General features: G+C 43.7%; 1 protein-coding gene across 5 annotated transcripts in view; it reads left to right on the forward strand.

Annotated features, from left to right (window-relative positions):
• Window positions 1–375: 375 nt before the first annotated feature.
• frmd4ba (FERM domain containing 4Ba) overlaps window positions 376–21,795 on the forward strand; it is a 41,268-nt gene continuing 19,848 nt past the window's right edge. For 2 of the 5 annotated variants that reach the window (XM_068593902.1, XM_068593903.1), the window contains exons 1-5: window positions 16,270–16,510; window positions 19,890–19,955; window positions 20,140–20,234; window positions 20,461–20,553; window positions 20,877–20,961. In XM_068593902.1, the coding sequence (XP_068450003.1) occupies window positions 16,349–16,510; window positions 19,890–19,955; window positions 20,140–20,234; window positions 20,461–20,553; window positions 20,877–20,961 (501 nt within the window). In that variant the 5' untranslated portion in view covers window positions 16,270–16,348. Of the gene's footprint in view, window positions 620–16,269; window positions 16,511–19,889; window positions 19,956–20,139; window positions 20,235–20,460; window positions 20,554–20,876; window positions 20,962–21,795 lie in introns of those variants that run through there. The other 3 variants (XM_068593906.1, XM_068593905.1, XM_068593904.1) reach the window with 3 other exon arrangements.

A 21,795-nucleotide genomic window follows, 5' to 3' on the forward strand; every position in this document is an offset into this window, starting at 1 on the left:
TTTCGAATTAGACTAAGAAACATATCATATAAAGAAACATAACATATAATAAACAACGTCCAAAACACGTTGTATCCATTCCATTTTGAGCCAGTTGCAATTTCAGGCTCGGCAATATGAAACGATGGAGAAAGTAGGAATGTTGTAGAATAACCATTTCTATCCCTGATCCACTTCAATTTAAATATTTTATTGATTTCCGCTGTGAGCCGAGAGCCAGCCGCCGTGCACGGAGCGGGGACAGTGTCATCTGTCCCGTCCTGGGTCTGTGGAGAGGAGGAGGAGGGGGGTGAAGAGGAGGAGTGTGTGCGTGTGTGAGTGGTGTGTGTGTGTGTGAGTGTGGACGGATGAGACTGACTGACTGACTGACTGTGTGGCGTGCGGGAGAGACACGGCTGTTATGGCAGCGGCTTCGCTTCCTGGACTTTGCGGATGAACTCCGCGGAACCACCTCTTCATCCACCACGAGCCCTTTTTCCTTTCTTTTTCTTCCAAAAATTCATCTTTTAAGGAGACAGAGGAAGAGGTGGACTCGTTTTACTGACCCGGTGCCGGCAGGGACGCCCCACGCGCACAGACAATAAAGTGGCGGCGATCAAATCACAACAAAAGACACAAGGTGGGAAACGTTTCAATCTCGTTCAAATCACCTGTAACCTTATTTTATCTTTCATAAATTGCACGCGCATTGCTCCTATTTGGTCCTAATTCGTACGAGCTGTGTTATATGTGGACTTTTTTATGCAGGGTTTCTGTGGATAATGTTGTATTTAGTGCTTCACTGCATCAGTCAACACCACAGATTTGGCTCTGTTTGATAGAAATGGATCCACGCCTTCTGTGAACGGGTCTTTTTCTTGACTTCTGCTGCCTGAATGTCAGCGTGTGTGTGTTCAACTGTTGACATGTAAACACAAGTGTCTTTTGCCGGTGAGAAAGTTGATGTGGACACCACAAGGATGCACTTTAACCTGAAAGGATGAGAGCGGGACAATACGTCCTTCTCGTCTGTTTTTTAAAGTAAAAAAACAACAAAAATCCTCTTTCTGTTTTGGCTTTGTGGTCAGCTGGTGTGCTCTCCTCTCTGAGAATATCCTGTTTCCTGGACAAAACAAACAATGGAGAGGCAGGCATGGCAGGCATACGATATCCTGTGTGTGTGTGTGTGTGTGTGTGTGTGTGTGTGTGTGTGTGTGTGTGTGTGTGTGTGTGTATATGCGTGTGTGCGTGCTGGGGTCGGCAAAAAACATGAATACTTTCATATATTTAAAAATATATCATACATAAAACAAAAGGTAATGACATACACACACACACACACACACACACACACACACACACACACACACACACACACACACACACACACACACACACACACGGTAACCCAGTGACACCAGTCATGCCAGTGAGACAGAACAAAAGACACAGGACTGGTCTGTGTAGGTGATGATATTAAATGTGTGCCTTATAAGAGCAACATGTGCTGTCTCTCTTTCTAACACAGAGAGAGAGAGAGAGAGAGAGAGAGAGAGAGAGAGAGAGAGAGAGAGAGAGAGAGAGAGAGAGAGAGAAACTGCAAAGGCAGCGCTGCTGCTTTGTGTTGACTTTGGTTCTGGGGTGTTCAGCTGCTTTTAATGGGGTCAGCGCTTCGAATTCAATAAAGCCATTAACCGCCGCAGAATATTCCAACACCGCGGCTCCGGCCACCGGCACAGATACGAGTGATCTGCCAATCAAGGTCCACTGACGGCCTCATCCACACAAGGCGGCCTTTTGTGAGAGCAAACCAGATTAAACACCACATCCAGCCCACCTGGGAAGAGTGTGACCTGAGCTGACGATGAGTTCCCGCCTCTCCTCCAAAGCCCCTGTTTTGGGTTCAACGTTGTTCGTCAGCAATTTCTCTTCTTCTTTCCCACGCGTCTTTATTGTGACTCCCTCTGCAGAGGTGTGAGTGAGGGCATTTGTCAGTTGGGCTATGTGATACTGTTGTCATACAATTCGACACTTCTGCTCGAAAACAAGTTCCTGCCGGACTGGTTCTGATAACCGATTACATGCTCTCAGAAAAGATCCAACCCTTGATCAAAGATTGGCATGTGACAGGGGGAAGTTGGAATCATTCCAAGCTACACATGCCTTGTTTACAGGTAAAAGTATATACAGATTGGGAATATAAAAAAAACTATATCAAGATCGTGATAATGACATACTGATATACTATTACACTTACATGAAGTGGACAGATATAAAGACAAACACTGTAAAAGCAGAAATCTTTTAGCCTCAATATGAGTTAAGCTCCCAAAACATTGGACCATACATTGGATGACATCATCAGGGTGCGACTTTGGCGCGCTCCCTCCATGGCAGGCGGCAACCTCAGGTTCATCCAAGTGAAGCAAACGTCTCGGTAGCTACTGTTTAAAAACCTGCATTTTATATCCTCACCAGCAGGAGGCGACGCCTCTGATTGTATGGAAGTCTATGAGAAAATGACTCTACTTCTTACTTGATTCGTATAGACATTGCAAACATGAGTTTATTTATGCTCTCATTAGTTTTAAGTCTTCTTCAATACAGGTTGATGTTTGTCAAGTAAATTATATCCCATTTATGATAAGATAATCCTTTATTAGTCCCTCTGTGGGGAAATTACAGGATTACAGCAGCATTGCTCACAGTAAAAAAAATAATCGAGTAATATAAATAAACAGTAGAATGGTAATAAAACAGATGATTTTTTTTTTTTAAATTAGCAGTAAAAAAAGAATATTACATTTACAAATGGATTAAAATGCACAGAAGGAAGAAAAAAATGTACAGATGGAATTTGTATAAAAAGTACTTAAAAAATACTTTGTGAATATTGTACCGGGACAGAGTCAAAAAGAACATAAAGCAGTGTATGCTTCAGGGCGCGCTTACTGTGATTGACAGGTCTCTGCCGCTACCAGGAACATATACAGCATCTCTACGTCACTCCTCCGCATTCCAAATATTGTACCTTCCGTTCATTGGTTGCAGGAAAAAAACAAGGTGACGGGCGTAATCCAAGATGATGATGGCAAAAAATGGCACACCCAAGGCTTGAAAGTGGCAATCCATGAACCAATGGGTGACGTCACGATGACTACGTCCACTGCCTATAGATACGGTCGAAGCAACAAAGCCACAGAGTATCTTTCAACCCTCTGTAAAATTGGCGTAGTGGCTCTTTAAAGCAAGGCTTCGTAACTATTGTTGGAAAGCAGCTAATGTTTGATGCTAAACCACCGTTAACTAAACCCTAGTTGAGCAATTTGCAAAAAAACTAACCTATACTAACCTGAACAAAATAAATCAAATAAGGCTGCATTTTAGTGTTTTTGAATTATTTACACTGTGCATTTATCAGGGGAAGCATTTTTTCATTCTTTGCTTTAATTTACAGAATATCCCAGCAAAAAGATGATTGACATGTTGAAGTGCGATGGAAAAAAAACACCAATCCAACGGGTGCAGAGCTGTTGACAGAAGTAGAAAACATGGAGGTTGTGGAATGTCCCTTTAATATACGTAAACAGGCTTGCTGCCCCGAGGCCTCATCCAGGGTCAGGCACTGGCGCGTTTATCTCAATACTGTGTTTGTGGGTCATCGGCAATCAATAGGCTCAGCAGTGAAAGTCCGTTCAGATCGGTCCAGATGAGACGTCTGACCAAAGAGGCCGTGGCCTCGGTTGTTAAGTATGGTCAGAAGAATGATTTAGTCCATAGAGTACGCTGTACGTGTCCACCAGTGCTTCCAGTTCCTTCTGTAACATAATCACTGCAAGCGTGGTTCACACCGAAAGTTGTGTCAACAGGGATCTGTTCCTCATTGGCCGTAGACCAACTCAGCAGAGCCCGGGCTCTACATCTCTTTTCCTTGTTTCATGTCTGCTTTTTCTCCTCAGACAGGACATCCTGAGCAAAACAAAAGAGTCTGGCCCTCCGCTACTCGTGCACAACACAGACATTGCAAAATACGCAGCTTTCATTGTGTTTCTTTTTCTCGAAATTTACGATTCCTGCACGCAAAAGAAATACCGCATGGAAAGCGTTTTATGAGATGAAGATGCTATTGTGTGTTGGTGGATTTGGTCCTTTTAATGTGGTGTTATAGTGAATAATGAGTTTCTGTGTTGTTATTTTTGAGTTTATTTCCCTTCAGAATACAACAGAAAACATGAGCATCAGCCCCGGAGAGGGTCTCTCAGCTGGTTGCTTATTCCTCCGGGAGCTGGTTTCCATATCATTTAGATAAAAGAGACTGCATTAAAACAAGCTCCGATCTGTTTAAGGACAGACAAACTCCCCTCAAAAAGCAGTGCTCAAATCCGCTTCCTTATGAATTATTTAAAGGATGGACACAAGGATGGATTTATAGGTTACCCGTGTGGATCAGTGGCTATTGACCTGAGCACTTCAGAGTAAAAGCCCCCTGTCCCGGGGGGATGTTAGTGGGGAATTAATCACACTTCCAGCAGTGCGTGCGTTATGCCAGCACAACAACTATACACATTAGTTGAAACACGAGGCTGGTTGTACATCATCATTCGTGACAACTCTTTTAATGGCACAAAAAGCTTTGGTTTTTTTTGTGCTTCACTCTTCAATCAAAATATTTATTTGTGTTAATGTGTCGAGGTTACGTTCAGCTCTGATGCCGACACAATATAAATCTGTGTAATTGATTCATGTGGCTTTAATTAAACACATTAAAGATGAAATAAAGACAGAAAAATGTGTAAAGTCAAATAAAGCAGCTTACGGCTTATTTTAGTTCGTAAACAATATTTTAAACTGAATATGGAGAAAAAAATATAATTATTATTATTAAAGGGGTCCTGTGTTTTTTCCCTGTAACAAACTCAATAGAGGGGTAAAGTGAAAACAGGGGAGTTCTTGTTTTGAAGAAAACCTCACAAAATCACATTGGCATTTATGTTAATCACAAAAAATGCAAATCATGCAGCTCAATTAATTCATCTTGATAGGAATGGTACGTTTAAAAAATAATTTTTATATATATATATATATATATATATATATATATATATATATATATATATATATATATATATATATATATATATATATATATATACATATTTATTTTCATTTCTCTGTTCTTACTGAGTAGCCTAACTCCCACAAACACAAAGACTCTTGGGGTCGAAGGTAAAATGCAAAATGCTTTTCCACAGCAGAGTTTGCAGTGAATAACTCGGCATGGATGTCAGATTGTCTGGAAAGCTACAAAAGTTGTAACCAGTGCAAATTCTGACGTCAGAAAGTTGTGGGAGGAAGCGTCTGACCCACATTTGATGGAATCTGCCGGCCCTCAAGGTCCTGGGTTTGCCTCAAACAGCGGATCGGACCCCTCACCTCTCCGACACCAGTATCGAGTCCGCGTCCGGGTGTGAAGAGAGTCAAAAGAATTGTACTTATTTCTCAGGCTCTTGTTTTCCAATCTTCACACAGACTTTTATCCCTATTCGTACGATTAATCATATCCCACTCGTCGCAGTGACAGCGGGCTTTTCTTCCCACAAGTGTGGCCTTTCAATGCAGAAATACTTTTACCTGTCATGTTTCTTCACCTGCAAAGGGAGGACGGTTTTTTTAAAAATGTGCTTCTAAGAAGACCTCTTGATTAAAAACGATTCTTTTGTCCTTCCTGATGTTCACCAACTAGATTTCCTTGTTAACTGTTCAGTGTCTAAAAATCTAAATACTCTGCTGCTGCTGCTGCTGCTGCTGCTGCTGCTGCTGCTGCTGCTGCTGCTGCTGCTGCGCAGGCGAGTTATAGATCCGAGCAGGGGAGCACCTGCTTCCTGGTGGGTTCATCCACAACCTCCGGCAGTAGAGGCAGTCTTGAACCCAACAGATCTGTGCAGTGTTTCACTCTAGAGCAGACAATCCCTCTTTTTGTTTGTTTGTTTGCATTCTCCTCTTCCTCCTCTTCCTCCTCCTCCTCCTCCTCCTCCTCCTCCTTATGCGTCTCAGGGATGTAATTGCTGTAAGGCTGAGAAAATGAAAATCACAACAAAGCAAAACCCTCCACCACCTTTTCCTCTGTCTGTGCTGCTGTTGGCTTGCCCGCTAGTGTTTTGGAAAGAGGAAGGGAGGAGGAAGAGGAGGAGTTTTCACTGTAATGCTTGTGTGCGCCTATCCATCAATCCATCCATCTCTTGTGATCGTTTTTTTTTTTTTAGACTAATTTTCCTCTTAAACATACTCTACACACACAGATCAAATGCACACACATACACAAAACAAAAGAGCTACGTGGGGATGATGTTTGAAAGCCTGAATGGTAATGACCGGAATGAGACTCCCTCACACTGGAGGAGGTGAAGGGGACGGAAAGGGCCCGTGCTATTATTACCCTCTCAGGCACGAACAGAAAAGGGTACATGGTGTGTCGAGCATGAAAAAAACTCAATTGAGCAGACGTACCCCACAGGCTCACATCCACGGGGATCGATAGTGCTCGACGCCGTTTCACATGTTTACAGCCAGAAGGGATGGGGGCACAGTGAGGAGGAACCCTTCTGTGAATATGCGATGCTCACAAACTCCCCCTACAAAGTCATTTCCTGTTGAGTGGGTGTGCTCCATTCTACACATTTTCCAGCCTTTCCTCAATGAGTCAATTTGGTTTGCGGTCCCTATTGTCAGTACATTTGCAGCGCATAAAAGGTGCTCACCGTTAATGGAGTGTTACGTGAGCTTCCTTTTTCACTGGGTTCGTACTGGAAACCAACACCTCAGTCAACTCTCACTCACAAAGAAAAGAAATCCGTCCAGCTGCAGTCACCTTCACCGCTGCAGCTTTAGGGGGAGTAGTGGTGGTGGTGGTGGTGGTGGTTGGATGGTTGGATGGTTGGATCCTGATCCGCTCAGGCGGGCGGATCTCTTTGAGCTCTGTGACGGGGACTGAGCGTTTGCATGTTAGCCGCAACATGGTGGACAGTGTGTGGTGATACAATGGTGAAGAGACATGTCAGTCCTCGATCCTGAGGTCTTTTTCAGGTTCGCGTCGTGTTTCTCCTAGAGGCTCGGCCGCTTCCTCTTGAGATGCAACGGTTTGTTTGACATCATGTGAAAACGCGACTGTACATTTCGTGAGCAACACGCGTCAACTTCCGCTCCTAACATGCAAACAATGTTTTTAAAAAAAACTGCGGTTTTCCCGGTGAACAATAGGTTTAGGCAACAAAGCTACTCAGTTGGTTTTACGGAAGTGGCCTTACTTTAGTACGGCGGTCAGGTAACAAATCAACGTTGACTTCTTGTTTTGGTTTGACCCATTCATCTCCCACCCCAACGGTGGGTTTTCCTTTTTTACATTTCCGTGTTCATGATGAAGTGGATTATGTCGCAATTAATTTTGCGGAATACTACGCAATGCAGCCCGTTCATTTTTGAGGGTATGGCTACAAAACGCTGTATGATGGCAGCCCACTTGTCTCATGGAGATCGGTCACATCAGCGCCAGCAGCCTCGCTGGTTGTCAATGGACTGGAGTTGGTTTGCAGGGCGCAGTTGTAACAGGTGTCGAGCTCACCGGCCCTGCATCCCCAGGGGAAGGCAGTGGCTGGTTAGGCTGAGGGAAATTAATGCTGTTAGCATATGCGCAGATCAGTGGTGTCGGCCAGCTGTGATCACAGCACCTCCCCGCCCCCTCCACGCACACACAAAAAAAAATTATAACACATGTAGTGTATTTGTGAAACACAATTACATTATAAAATAGATATAACTTTTAATTATTACAAAAATATATATATAATATAATATATATATATGACTTTTTTTGTAGATAGATTGTCCCTTTTGTTTCTCACTCTTAGTTTTTCCAATGTGACATTTGGTGATGGTGTGACGGTGTAGTGGACTCGGCTTGGAGGACATAATTCGCAGCACTAGGATTGCTTATGACACAAGTGGCAGTGTAAGATCAGGTATCGTAACCATAGGAAGGGGATGGCGTTGGGGGGTTAAAGGTGACGGATGTCAGTGTCACGAGGTGAAATGTTCATGACAGTGCGAATAAACTGCCACAGAGGTGTGCAAAAGGTGAACCCAAACAAGTTGCGGGCGTTACCGGCAAATGAGCTAAAATATTCTAAAGCTATTGGAAATGTGGAAATGTAAGTTAGATAAATGGAGCTTTAAATTCCTATAGCCGATTATTTTGTTGGATCTCACCGACTTAAAAAAACTGCTTCGAACTAATAAAATATTAAAAAGCAGTGAGACGTGTTTTCCATCTGCAGGGTAGCAGCTGTTTCAGAATATGTGATGGTGTAGTCACAGTAAACGTACTGAATTAACCGTTCTTGCAGCAGTAAAGCAGGAACAGATGCTCTGTTTCCAGGCCCTTTCTTCTCCACGCTCTAGATATCCCCATTTGACTCCCAGTTAACTCACCCGCCCTTCGAATCATGGCACCTCCTGAAATCACTCTGACAGAGCGAGAACCTTTGAGGTCCTTCATCCCACTAAGAGCTGTCGTGCTCATGCACAGCAGGACCCAAAAATGGGTTTTCTACCATCGTGGTGGTTTAATAATACTAACATGGACAAGGGACAAGAGGCTTTGACCCGTTTTGTATGAGAGTGATGTCCGCTTGTGCAACACTGGTTCTGCAGTGTGTCTACACAGCACATTGGCTAGCAGAGAGCCGGCTTTCAACAGGCGGTACCTGGCTCAGTTGTGACTTCTCTGTTGTCTGGCCACAGAAGGCCATGTTTCTGATCTGATTATCAAGTGATAAGAGTGATGAGATGAGTGATGAGAGTGATAAACCAGGGGCTGTCATTACTGTACATCATCTAAATGCAGATATATCAACTGAAAAATGGATTTAGACACTTCAGTGTGGGTCCAGCCTGTCAATGTATTGGTATAATTGAAGGGGGGCTATAACCCCTGCAGCGCTTAACATGTGTTCAGGGCTCAATTTGTGGTATCAGGAAACCAATTTACTTCAGTTCCATAGATAGATTATAAAGAGCCAGTATGCAACATACAGACATCCATAAATAGGATTATATAACTTTATAGTGAAGCAAAACAGGAAGTACCTTATGTTTCCAGTCACAGGACTATTGGACAGAATGCCATGAAATCTGACTTTTAACGGAGCCTTTCGCTTCGTGAGCAAATATCTGCAAAGAATTATGACAACGCCATCAGATTAATTTGTTCTTTGTGTGTAGCGCTAGATAGCAAAGTTAACATACTAACACACTAAACAGCATTTGAGCATTGAGCTTAAAGCGCTAAGTAGCATAATCGCCTCACGGAGCAGCAAGCATGTCTTTACACTCGTTTCACGAAAAGTTTAGTTCAGTTTTCGCTGTGTGCTCCGTCGCGGCCCGGCTCTCAGGTCGCGACACAGATAGGCGACACGCGGTGTGGTAGTCAAGGTACAAAACTTTTATTCAGTTAACACGGCAGGTTAATGTGCTAACATGGAGTTTCCGGCGCCTGTAAACGCTGGAGCAGACGATCCCATAAAGCCCTCCGGGGAAAATCGCTTTTAAATCAATTCCTTTTTTTTTCAAGGCTTATAAATCTTATGCTTTCACTAATTCCCTGCATCATGTAAACAGATTTGTGCTGCTATCCACAGTGAACTGAACTAGGATGTTTTTTTCACATGATTTTCTTTTGCATTTCTTAAGGTTTTTAATCATAAACACAGGAAGGCTTTTTCAATATCTCTGCAATTTATTCTTTCTTTCAGAGACAATATCCGTTCCATACTCCTTAGAAACCAAACAATTTGAAATCATTCTTTGTTTTTATTTCTTCCTGCAATGATTCCCCCCCACCTCCTCTCCCGCCCCCCTCCGCCGCCTGAAGGCTCATTAAAGCCCCTCACTGGGGGTGTCTCCTCTTCCCCTCCCCCTCCTCTGCTTCATCTCCCTCGCTCGCTCTTTGTTTCATTCGCTTGCCCATGGAGATGCCCACAGTGGCCATTCATATTTTCCATCATTTGGCTATGATATTGAAAACTAATGACACAGGCTCTTTGTGCTTCTTCTAAGAAATGTCTGGCCAAATCAGAGCATCACTTGCGGCCCCTCAGGCCAACATTTTGTTGCGACAGATAGTATGAGGCTGCCCCCCTTCCTCTGCCACCCGCCCCCGCTTTGACCTCCTCCTCTTCATAGCATCTGGTTTATACACACACACACACACACTCACACGCACATTGTCATGGCCTGTGGCCTGCAGCGAGCCCCTGAGTGTCATCCCGTTCAGCAAGAGGAGCTGACCACAAGTCCCCAGACGCAACCGCAACGAGCCGATGGGTGGATGTAGCAGCCGGGCCCTCGCATCTTTGCCTGCCCCCTTCTCTTTTTCTACCCCCCGCCTCGCCGCACAAAGCTGGGCTCGACCGTACTGCCGAAGACACACAAAAGGCTTTTCTGTCTCGCCATTCATTTGCCAAATGGAGCTCTATCACATGGTGTTAATTGGCTGTAATTAAGATGTCTTGTGTTTTTTCTCTTCTTTTTTTTAACAGATGTAATGACATTTTCTGTCAAGATGTATAATGGCAACCTTTCACTCACTGGCACGGTTATCAAAACCTCCGACGACCTCAGGGTAGACATATTGTAAAAAAAAATATTGTAGTTCCTTTTGGGGTGACGCATTGCTGTCAAAGCATGTGTCTTGGATAAAATTAACGAAGGCTACAATATTACTGACGGCTACAATATATCATGGCAGAAGCCGTGATGTATTATATTTTCTGGCCACTCACACATCAGGCCTGCAGTGCCAAAGCCCATTACGGGGACATGCTCTGTACATGAGCAGAGATGGCCTTCTTTCATGTTTTATGAGTTTAATCTATTCATCTATGATGTATGACTGCAAATCACCCTCCCAGTTTTGTGATTTTTGACAGCTGTGTCCACCTGCTCCGTTTCTAACCACGAGTGACAGTCAGGAAGCATGACAAGCAAGCAGGCAGGGTCCTGTGAGGCAAACGCGTTATGACTTACCACAGTCCTGCGTGTGTGTGTGTGTGTGTGTGTGTGTGTGGAGAGAGGAGGGGGGAGCGTGCCGGGCACACTGCACAAAACGTCTTGCATTCAGCGTGTCAGCTGCAGCCTCAGTATGTGGCATAGCCCGTCAGCTGCGGGCCGTGCGGGTGACAGCTGTTCCCCCCTGCTCACTCAGACTCTGCTATGATCACTCGGAGGCCTTCCCCTTTTAGACAATTAATCTACCGCTTACTGTATATGGTAATTGCTGTCCCATGTTGAAGTGAGCCCAGGGACGGGTGGGTGGGGAGTGTGACGATCGTGGCAGCGTGGCTGCCCCCGTCATGCCCTGCCTTCAATTCTCAACAGATTCAGGCCTATTAATACCGAACTTCTGGGACTGAACAAAGCAGTGGGCCAAATTGCAACCGCCGGCCTGTCAGTATTTCTATGACAACTTTCAATCCAGGCATCACAAGTAGAATTAGGCCCTTCTATTAGGGAAAAAGGGCATGACATTGGCATGAAGATAATAGTAAACCCCTCCAGACAGAATAATTTACCAAACAATTTCCAGCACTAAATGTATTTCCCCTTTTTAGTCCCTGGGGGTTGCGTGAGACACTCGATCTCCCCATCTGCTGGCTGCAAAGAGGCACTGCAGCGCCACCGCCGCAACAGTAGATTGTGCCAAAAGGGGGAGAAGTATAACAACAGCTTGAAAAAAGAATGAGCCTTTAAGTGAGCACAGGCTTGTGTGCAGCACATGAGAAATGGAGTGACACTCGACTGACATCAGATGGGGGTGACGGACTGCGGTGTGAGGTCATGGTGTTTACAGCCGTGGTGCCAGGCTAGAGATAGAGGACAGAGACAACAGCCATGTATACTGAGTGACAATGAACGCTGCCTGTGCAGAGATATTTCTAAGAAGAGCCCTCCCCCATTGTTATCTTAAAATGTGACAACACAGAGGGTTTGGCTTCAGAGTTGAAGCGTTTAATTGTGGAATTCTCAGTGTGAAGGCAAAGCACATTAAGTATTATGATCATCAATTTAAAAAAATTAACAATGAAACAGTTTGTAGTAGTGACAACCCACAGATGAATATCTCTTGACTATCAGTTTCCCCCAGTTCTACAGACAGCACCAAGACAAAGTTAGCGACCAGCTGATGAGCATAGCGAAGATATCTCCGGCAAGAGCAAACCAGAGCAAATAGAAAGGTGAATATTGGACCCACATTTACATAATGTACAAAGACACAACTCCAAATGAGTGCGAATGTTTGTTGCTATGTGTCTCGTGGATGAGTAAACAGGTTTGCTGGAGACAGTCAAACACAAACGTACTGGGAAGGTAAGATGTTTGAATGTGGTCAGAAATGTTCTGAACAATGTTCTGAACATACATATCAGTCATTACTTTGAAAACCGGACATTGTGTCCTGTGGCTCTTTCTGCTTGTTTGAATGTTCCACATCAGTGTCAGCTGCAGCTGATTTGACCACAGAGATGATCCGAGCGTCTGCTCAGTTCACTGCAGTGGTTTCCTGCACTAGATGGAGGTTATGTCACCCGCCTCGAGCTGCATTCCCAACCAACCCGACGGAGAGAAGACCTGACACGGGGCTGTTACCGGCACCTTTGGCCAAGCGGTCTTCAGACCGGCCCCTTTACCAACCTCACACCGCCCCTTTTCTTTTCTTTTCTCTTCGTCTGCAGAGTTTAGAAATTTAAATATGCTTAAATTCAGCAGGAAAGCAAGAAAACACAAACACAAACACACAATTATAAACGTATTTGTAATAAACAAAAAAACTAAAATACGCGTATAAGCAACGTATTTGTGATTCTTCAATCACAGACGTATTATCAACGTATTTGTGATACGTCAAACACCGACATAAGCAGGGAGAAAATACGTTTCTAGTCAACGTAATTGAAGATGCGTGTTAGTTTTGGGGGAACATAATTTCTGGGAGACACCACCACCACAAAGATGGCCATGTAGTAATTATGATTGGAGCAAAGGAGGATGTCAGGCGACGCAGTACAAAGAGCGACTATGTCCGCCTCGGGAGGAGGTCCAGGTGGATAGTTGGGTCAAACACACAGGATTTTCACCTGGGAGACCACTGTTTGTGTTTCCATCACGACACCGTGAACTCATTTTAATTTACGTATACTTCATTTAGAAACATAACCTATAAGTAAACTAACGAACTCCAATTTTTTTGAACCCAAAGCCTGTTCTCATCCTAAAGCTAACAATTGCATTTTGTTTCAATTCACAAAGTGATAATAGAGAGATAATATATACACGCTCCACTGATCAGTTGATGAGGGGTTTTATATGCATGCGAGTGATTTTCAGTACAAGAGAGCGCTGAGACATAGGCACTTGTGAACGGACAACTTGAGGATCAGACAGTGCTTATTGTGCGTCTCTCACAACCAGAGCAGACAGTTAATTCCCACTTTCCCATGGGATGATGCCCTCTCCGAGAGTAGACTCCCACAGCTTGATCCTTGCCGAGGCCGTTGCTTCTTCCCACATTTTCACCCCGCCGAAACCCCCAGTATGGAGCGTGGAAATCAACTGGGATTATCTGACGCTTGAAGGCATTTGGCATATGTGTGTATGTGTGTGTGTCAGTTTGATGGAAATGTGCACGGCTCCAGAGACAATGCCTGCATACCCTTACATTGAAATATGACCATGGTTGGTTTCCTTACACTGCAAACACTATATTCAAGTTAGTTCACTTATTTAAAAAAAAAAACTTACTCTAATTTAATGTTAGTTGCTTATTTCTAAATGCAATAAAGCATTCAAGTGGAATGTTGGAAGCTATTTATAAAGAATGTTTTTACGACTGCATGTGAACAAGAAATACTGTGCTGCCAGATGCAGCAGAAAGCCTGTACTAATTAACATTGTGTGGACCAAAATACGTGGCGATCGTGTGTGTGAGCAGCAGCGGCTTGTGCCCACCATATGTTTGGCTGTCTCGGTCACTGTTGCTCCAAGCGGCTGTGGCCTCGCACATCTGTCCGTGTTTATCACGGGTAGCTGGCTGGGCTCCATCTATATACCTTCAGAACGGGTCTCTGGTGATGAATCCTGTTTTCCAGAAATAGATCCACCCAGTGCTTGCAGTGGTGGATTACAGCATCAATAGTATTTAATCCTGTTAGGGCATTTGTTACACTCCAAAGGATGAACTTCGAACAGCACATTTGCTGTGTCAGTATTATTTCTGGTTTAACTCTGTACATAATGTTTCTCATAACAGCCGCCGGTGTATATTTATAAGCTTAAAATGTGTATTGTAGTCAAAATAAAGAGTGTGTCAGGAGGTTCATTGCCAATTACAGACAGCATGGGATTTATTACCAAAGATTTAAAGGAATCTGGCAATTGAGTTGTCAGAAGAAAAAAAACATTGGAGCTGATCATAGAAATATCTAAAGGAATGAGCCTTCTTGTTGGTCAACTTTTTTTGTTTTTAAATGTGCTCTATAAATAAGCTAAACTTGAGTCCTTTTCCTCTGAGCACATGCACAGTACTGATCGGGCACTTGTGATAAACCTGGCGGTGGGTAAAGACTGAGTTTATGAGCTGAAATGCTCATTTCAGCTCATAAACATAGCATCTGTCTTGCAGTTCGCGCCAATTTCAATCTGATTTCAATTCGCTTTTAACGGGGAAGTCGTCTGTGGGACTATTTCTTCGCCGAGCGTAGTCTCTTCCTGGAGCCTCTGCTGGTCGACCGGCAACCCTCGCTGTAAGGACATGATCAACTCGGAGGTGCTGGTTGTAAGCCAACTGTCTCCTGGCTCTGGCTTCAAGTTCAGACACGAGTGGCAGCAAATCGATGTCCCTGTCTAACTCGTGGCAAGCGCAAAATGCCGAACTATTTCTTTGAGTACAGCACATCCACGGGCCGTTTGTGCCTGGATGGATTTGATCATTGCTCATGGGGCCTTTTTAATAAGGTTTACTTAAGAGACTGCAATGTCCCAGCTGCCACCACCGAGGATGGCCAGTCCACTGCTTGCACAGGCATGGTAACCGATATGTGCTCATTTCCAGAGTTATACACTTGCATGCGTCGTTGCATGCACAGGTGCAATTAGATGCACAACGGGCGCCAGCGCTTTTGCTTTTAATTTGTTTGTATATGGCGTTGGCTGACCGAGCACATATAGTTCTGGAACTGACTGTAACAATGTGCAAACAAAATGGTACCGGAAAGCGTCACTCATTCACTGTCCTTGCCGTGTTTTGGGGATTTTATTGATGAAAAACAACCAGCTTGCTCGTCTAACCTTAGGTCTGCATCCTGTGAGACAATGAAACGGCACCACTGGGACTGAGGATACTCTGGTTTTTGGGAGAGCGTGCAAATCTGAGTGTGGAGATTGAGATTAGGCCTCAATCTTAAACATTTTGGGCCCCATTTAACAAGGCAGTATATCCCTAAAGTAATCAGGCTATAAGACCTGGGGGACATCTGGGACTGGGCCTCTGACTTTTTTTTTATTTGAATCAGGTGTGCAACATTTGTATATTGATATTCATCACGTTTGTGAAAAGGAAGACATCTGGGCCACGTCCTTACGTCAGAGCCTCTCCTTAACGTTTCTTCAACCCTGCAGTTTCACTTGTACTTTTTATACATAAGTTCTACCATCTAAACTGGACTAATTATCGTGAGTGTTGCTGCAGAACATGATGGGTGGAGATGTCTGGCCTCCTCAGGAAATTGCTCTCACATCCCAGACAAAGTAACAGACCGTTCTCACAGCCCGTTTGCAGACGCATGCTGAAATTCAACATTTTTTTTTTCTTTTTTAAATGAAGTCACTCGCCTGAGGGGAGGAAAATTTAAGGATGCAACGGAATAAAGTGTTTATGACTTTCGAGGTTGAGCGGTCAGCCGGAGTTTGTCGCCTCGGTTGCGTTATGGGGCAGACGGAAACCTCTGAAGGGCCTTGTGGTCCCGTCTGGCCCTCCCCGTGCACTCCTCACAATGAGGCAGTGCTTTTGGACCGGGGCCCAGGACCAAGCCAGAGGCTCGCTGCTGCGCTCCAGCCTCTCCGGAGCGCCGACTCGCACTGACATCACGTCAGCTGGGGAGACATAAATGGACTGTATGCGTGCGTGTGCGTGTGTGCGCGCGCGCTGGCTCGTCTCAGTGTGTTGCTCCGAAGCAAAACACAAAAGTGGTCTATCTGCAGGATCGGCTCCTCCGTCGTCGGTATAGAGCGCCCAGTCGGGTAGAGCAAGGTTGGGCCGGCCATGGCTGTGCGCATCGTACGCGGGATGGAGGACCTGGTGGCGTCGGGCAGCCAGCTCGTCTGGAGCCTGGCGCATCAGACCCTGAGGAGGTGGTACAGTCGTGGCCTGATGCCGTGCCGACGCGTACTAGAAGCCTGGTTCAAGATTGGAAAGTGCTACCAGGTATGACAGCAGCGTGGTTAAATATAGCCGGTCTAATTGATTGCTGTATTGACATCACGTGGGATTAATTACAGAGCCCCCAGATGGATTTAAATCACTCATTGCATTTGTATGGCTTTGATTTTGCCTATAACCTCCCTTCTACTTTCCTCCCCAGTTTATTAAGTGAGTCTGCTCTTCTTCTTTTTTTTTTGTCTTCCTCATCTGGCTCCTCGTTATGCATGTGTTTGTTTGTGTGGATGTGAAGACTCTCATCGGGCTGCCTCTCGTTGAGTCACCGAGACTTTTTTTTCTTCTTTCTCTTTTCTTTTAACGAGGGTCTTTCCCGTAGCACATATGGCAGTCATTAGAGAAGCAGCACGACCAGCCGTTTGATCTCCCCTGTCTGGCTGAGGTGAACTTTCAACGTTGTCTTTGAAATGCATTGTTGCCAGAGCACCTTAAACACTGTGCGCGCGTGATACTTTAATATTTACTCTAAACTTGAAAGTGCTCAGGTTTCCTTTTTTTCCAGCACTGCCACGAGTAAATGGTTTGCATTCTGTTTTTTTAAGTTATTAATTAAAAAAGGTACAATAAGCACATTAACATGGTGTGACACTTAAGACAAATGACACTATTCAGATAATGTCTCTAAGGATACCCTTTTAAAAGCGCAGATGCCTGACTTTTTCTTGAAAAGAGTTTGAAGAAGTACAACATCTCTTTAATCTGTTTTCCCTTTTCTGTCTTCCTCAATTACATACACATTAGTTATAAGAAGCGTTCAGAACATTTCACTCTAAATAATAAAAGACTCGTCAAGTTGGGGTGAATTGTAATCGCTTCATGAACTTTTAAATGTGTTTTTAAAAAAAATAATACAAAAACGTGTCGTGTCTATAATTGTAGTAAAATAAAGTACAACATGCCCTTCTGAAATAGAGCGGAGTAGAAGTACAAAGCAGTATGGAATACAGGGTGGGCCCGGCTCATCCTGAGCAGGTCAGTGTGGCTGGAGGGGTCGTGTGAAGAGGGAAACCATCGGGGCCGTAACGACAGAGCTTAAGGGGGATGACCTCCCTGACACAGGCGTGACCTTGTTCTTTTCATCATCTGGGACCTGGGAAGGTCCTCTCTCTTCGGCTGGTCTGAGGGCAGCCGTTGAATACAATTTGGATACTTGAATAAAAGTGGATAGAAGTGTGTTCGAAAAGTACAGCGGCTTTGCCAGTGCAACTTGTATGTGAAATGGATTCCCATCCGACTGTTAAGTTAATTTCATGTTTTGAAGCGCGTCTGAGCACAGATTCCGAAGGTAAATCTGAAATGCGATGGCTTGACGTCAGACTGATAACGGCAGGCCTTTGTCCATTTATGTTTGGATGTCACTGCCCTACAACAATGCAGCATTGATAGATGGTAAAAGATTGTGCCATGGGACAGCCACAACAATGAAAGGGTCACTATTGTGATTAATCCCAAATGAAACGATGGGACGCATAGACAAATTAATTTCCCCCTATAAAACAAATCAAGGTGTGCTTTTCACTGCGGTTACCTTCAGCATTTCTGTATTCTCACTTCTTTTTTTTTGTCAGTGATTCTTGCCTCTTCTGGACCTCTGAGATACAGGGCTTAACACAGCCCCCCGATGTGCGGCCCACACCAGACGGTACGCAGTGGACGTGCTTCAGAGCAAAAGTTAGCACAGCAGCAGGTCGGCGTAACTGCAAATAAAAAACCCTTTTGATGAGAAGCACAGTAAATCACGCTGCGGGTTGGGGCGCTGAAAAACAACTAAGAGGAAAAGTAGAGCTTGCGCAGGATGAAAGTGAAACGGCATGCTCTGTTGTGGCACAGAGAACAATGTGTCCTCGTAGGGACTGAGGTTTAACGCCACGCTAGAAGGCGTGTTCCCGCCCTTGTGGTCACGCCAGCCGTTGACGTGACCCTCACTTTCCAAGCAGTTGGATACCACATGTTTTTTCACAGAAGTCACACACATTTAGTCTTGGACACATTCCTGGGCATCAACAACCATGTATGTTCTGCTCAGTCTAACAGAGATACGCTTTACAGAATGATGGAGTAAGGTTGCATCTTACTCCAGCATGAGCATGCTTTTTTCTGATTGTGCCAATCGATCATCTACTACAAAGCTTATTTTAACATTTTTTTTACTATGTGTATAATTTAAATATGGTCATAAAGCATCTTCTATAACTTTCTAATGGAATGAGTGTAAAAAAAAAAGAAGAGAAAAAAAAACATTACTAGTGCAGATTGTTCTTTTAGCCCACTGCTGTCTGCCACTGGGGGGTGCCATAATAAATTATATAAATATTCATATAGTGGCCTTAAGTATGTGGATTTATTGTTTTATATTAGATTAGACTTTGCCTTTACCCGTGCGGTGAGCTGGTGGACCACTTCCAGTGATGTCACATTCAACCAAAGATGTGATTCGTTACCTCAAGCTTGTCATACTTTTACTTTTGAGAGTGGAAATAACACAGGGTTTAGCCTGCTGTTTGTGCAACTCTTATGGTGACAAATGCATAACCCACCAACGTTTATGAACACAGAGAAGAAGAAAAAAATTCCCAATGCTACATTATATATAATTTTCTAAACGATTCATGACATTTATTATTGAGATTACATTTCACCGAGAGCACTGAAACGGATTATATAAACACCACGTCTACAATTTGTATAAAGGAATTAAAGTATTGTGAAACTCCAGCCTGGATTGTTGGCAACAACTTTGCACACTGAAATATGACTTGACTAATATTATATCAGCACAGTAATATTTCTCACTTGTCCTGCGGTGAAAGGCAGTTCTGCTGACTGCAATGGAATGAATCCTGAAGCCATTCATCTTAAACAATGCAGCGGGAATTCAATTAAACCCCTGCACACCAGGACGTCATTGTCTTTCGGTTTTGTTTCTTACCGGCAGAGGAACACGCTGGATGTTGACGTTTCAGAGATTTTCATTAGACTGGCGCTGTTGCAGAGGAAGAACAAGTGGGCGAGAAAGACAATAGCATTATCCAACAGTGGTAGAAGAAGCTCAGAGTCTTTGTTTATGACTCATGGTGCTCCTATAAAGAGCTGATTTATGGCTGAACTTCACCGTTGCACTTTCTTTCTTCTTTTCCTTTTACAAATAAGGATGATGATGTTGGCAAAACTTTGAGGTTTTAAGGTGTGCGTTCAATATGGACACCTCACGGATTTCTCATTCATTCAGCACAAAAGTCATTTTATTCTAAAATAGAAGACGCCTGCACGGCTTTGAGTGGAGAGGTAGAGGTGGAGACAACGTGCTTTACCAGTGACTTGTTGCTTTGCAGGAATTGTCTAACGTTGTCCTCCGTCTGTCTTCCAGATGACCGAGGGCCGTCTGTGTCAGGTTCACCTTCTCGATGACAGGAAGCTGGAGCTGCTGGTTCAGGTAGAGGACACTTCCACTTCTGGCCTCCTCAGGCACTCTGCAAGATTTGGTTGATGCACTGAAATTATGTTGGATTTAATTTCTTGTCCCAACTATTTTGTCGGTGTTACACATGCACTAGTTTTCCACCTCATGAGCATAGAAATATAAGCTGAACTTCTGTGTTTCAATCCAAACCTTACAGCCCAAGCTGTTGTCCCGCGAGCTGTTGGATCTGGTGGCCTCCCATTTTAACCTGAAGGAGAAAGAATACTTTGGGTTAAGCTTCATAGATGACACGTAAGTGCAATTCCGAACATTATTGGTATTCTAAAGATAGTGCAATGTCCAGGGGGCGTGTGCACGCTTGGTTTTTATCACGTCTTCTTTTAATCAAAGGGGTTGGTTGATTTAGAACCGATCCAATGCCTTAAAAGAGGACAAAGAAAGAGGACAAAAAAAGAAGAGAGGAAACGTACTGTAGCAGTATTCCAACGCATGATTTGTGCTTCTACCTCCTGACCAGTGGCCAGAATAACTGGCTCCAGCTGGATCGTAAAGTCCTGGATCATGACTTCTCCAGAACTTCAGGGCCTTTGGAGCTCAAGTTCCTAGTGAGGTGAGTGCCTTTGCCGCAGAAACTTGCCAAACGTGGAATACTGCTTTATTGGAGACGTAAGGCTAAGCTGAGGATTGAAAATCTCAATGTTTTATATATTAAACTGAGTTGTGAGCAGTAAAGGCCTAATATGAAGCAAGTTGATATTGGGAGCTTTGTGGCCTCAAGGGCTTGTCCTGACCAGCAGGTGGCAGTAATGGAACACAGTTTTACACATTATTGATGTGTGGTTGCTGAACTTTATTTGACACAAATATGTGAATGAAATGCATTAACAATTTAATTTCAAGTGGACCTTGCTGACCCAAAAACACTCTTTACAGGTTTTATATTGAAAAGATCACCTTCTTGAAAGACAACACGACAGTGGAGCTGTTCTTCCTGAATGCTAAATCTTTAGTGTTTAATGTAAGTGTCTTAAAAATGTGAAAGAAATGTGTTTTAACTCTCACTGGCTATTTATTCTTTTACACTCTTTTAACCAAATTCTGCAAGACCTTAAGTTCGAGCCCATTGAAAACAATCAATGCCATATGAGAAGATGTCTAATCCAACTATTGATCTGCCATCATTTTTGATTTACCATCGACTCATAAGAGTTCATTCTGTTGGGGGTTGAGGGTCAGAGGATCAATATCTAGCCCCTTTTTTCATACTTTATGTTCACATTAAACAACTTTTGGACTAAATATCTATTGTTCATCTCTTACAGCCTGGCCTATTTTTTCCTAATCTGGCCTCTTTTTTATACTGAATTATTGTGCATGCATCTACCATTTATAATGCAGTATTTTATTTACGGTATGCTATTTATTGAGGAAATGCAAGTATTTTTAACCTCACAACATTTACATTTTGAAAACCTCTTGAAGGCTGTTAGATCTCAAAGGGTGATCCTGTATGCTGCGTTCAATGGCTGTTAGAAAGGTTATTGTTTTACGTAAAGTTCATGGTTCACTGTCATAAGAGCCATATGTTATTCGGTAATGCAGTTGTTTGTCATTGCATTTAAAATATCCCACACTGGACACAGCATAGCAAATAGTTGCATGTCCAGGTGGTATTTTAGATAAGATGAAGTTGTATGGTTTGAGGGCAATTGGTTTAAAATTGATTCGGTATCTGATTGAGTGCAAAAGTTCAATAAGTCACATACGAGTGACAGGCCCACTGAGTCCAAGTGTTACCTGTAAACAATGTGATGCAGGCAAGCAACCTAGTTTTTTATAGGCGCTTAAAGGA

Source organism: Clinocottus analis, unplaced genomic scaffold (genome assembly GCF_023055335.1).
Source record: "Clinocottus analis isolate CAN_PGR_092001 unplaced genomic scaffold, fCliAna1.0.p SCAF_3, whole genome shotgun sequence".
Classification (NCBI taxonomy): domain Eukaryota; kingdom Metazoa; phylum Chordata; class Actinopteri; order Perciformes; family Cottidae; genus Clinocottus; species Clinocottus analis.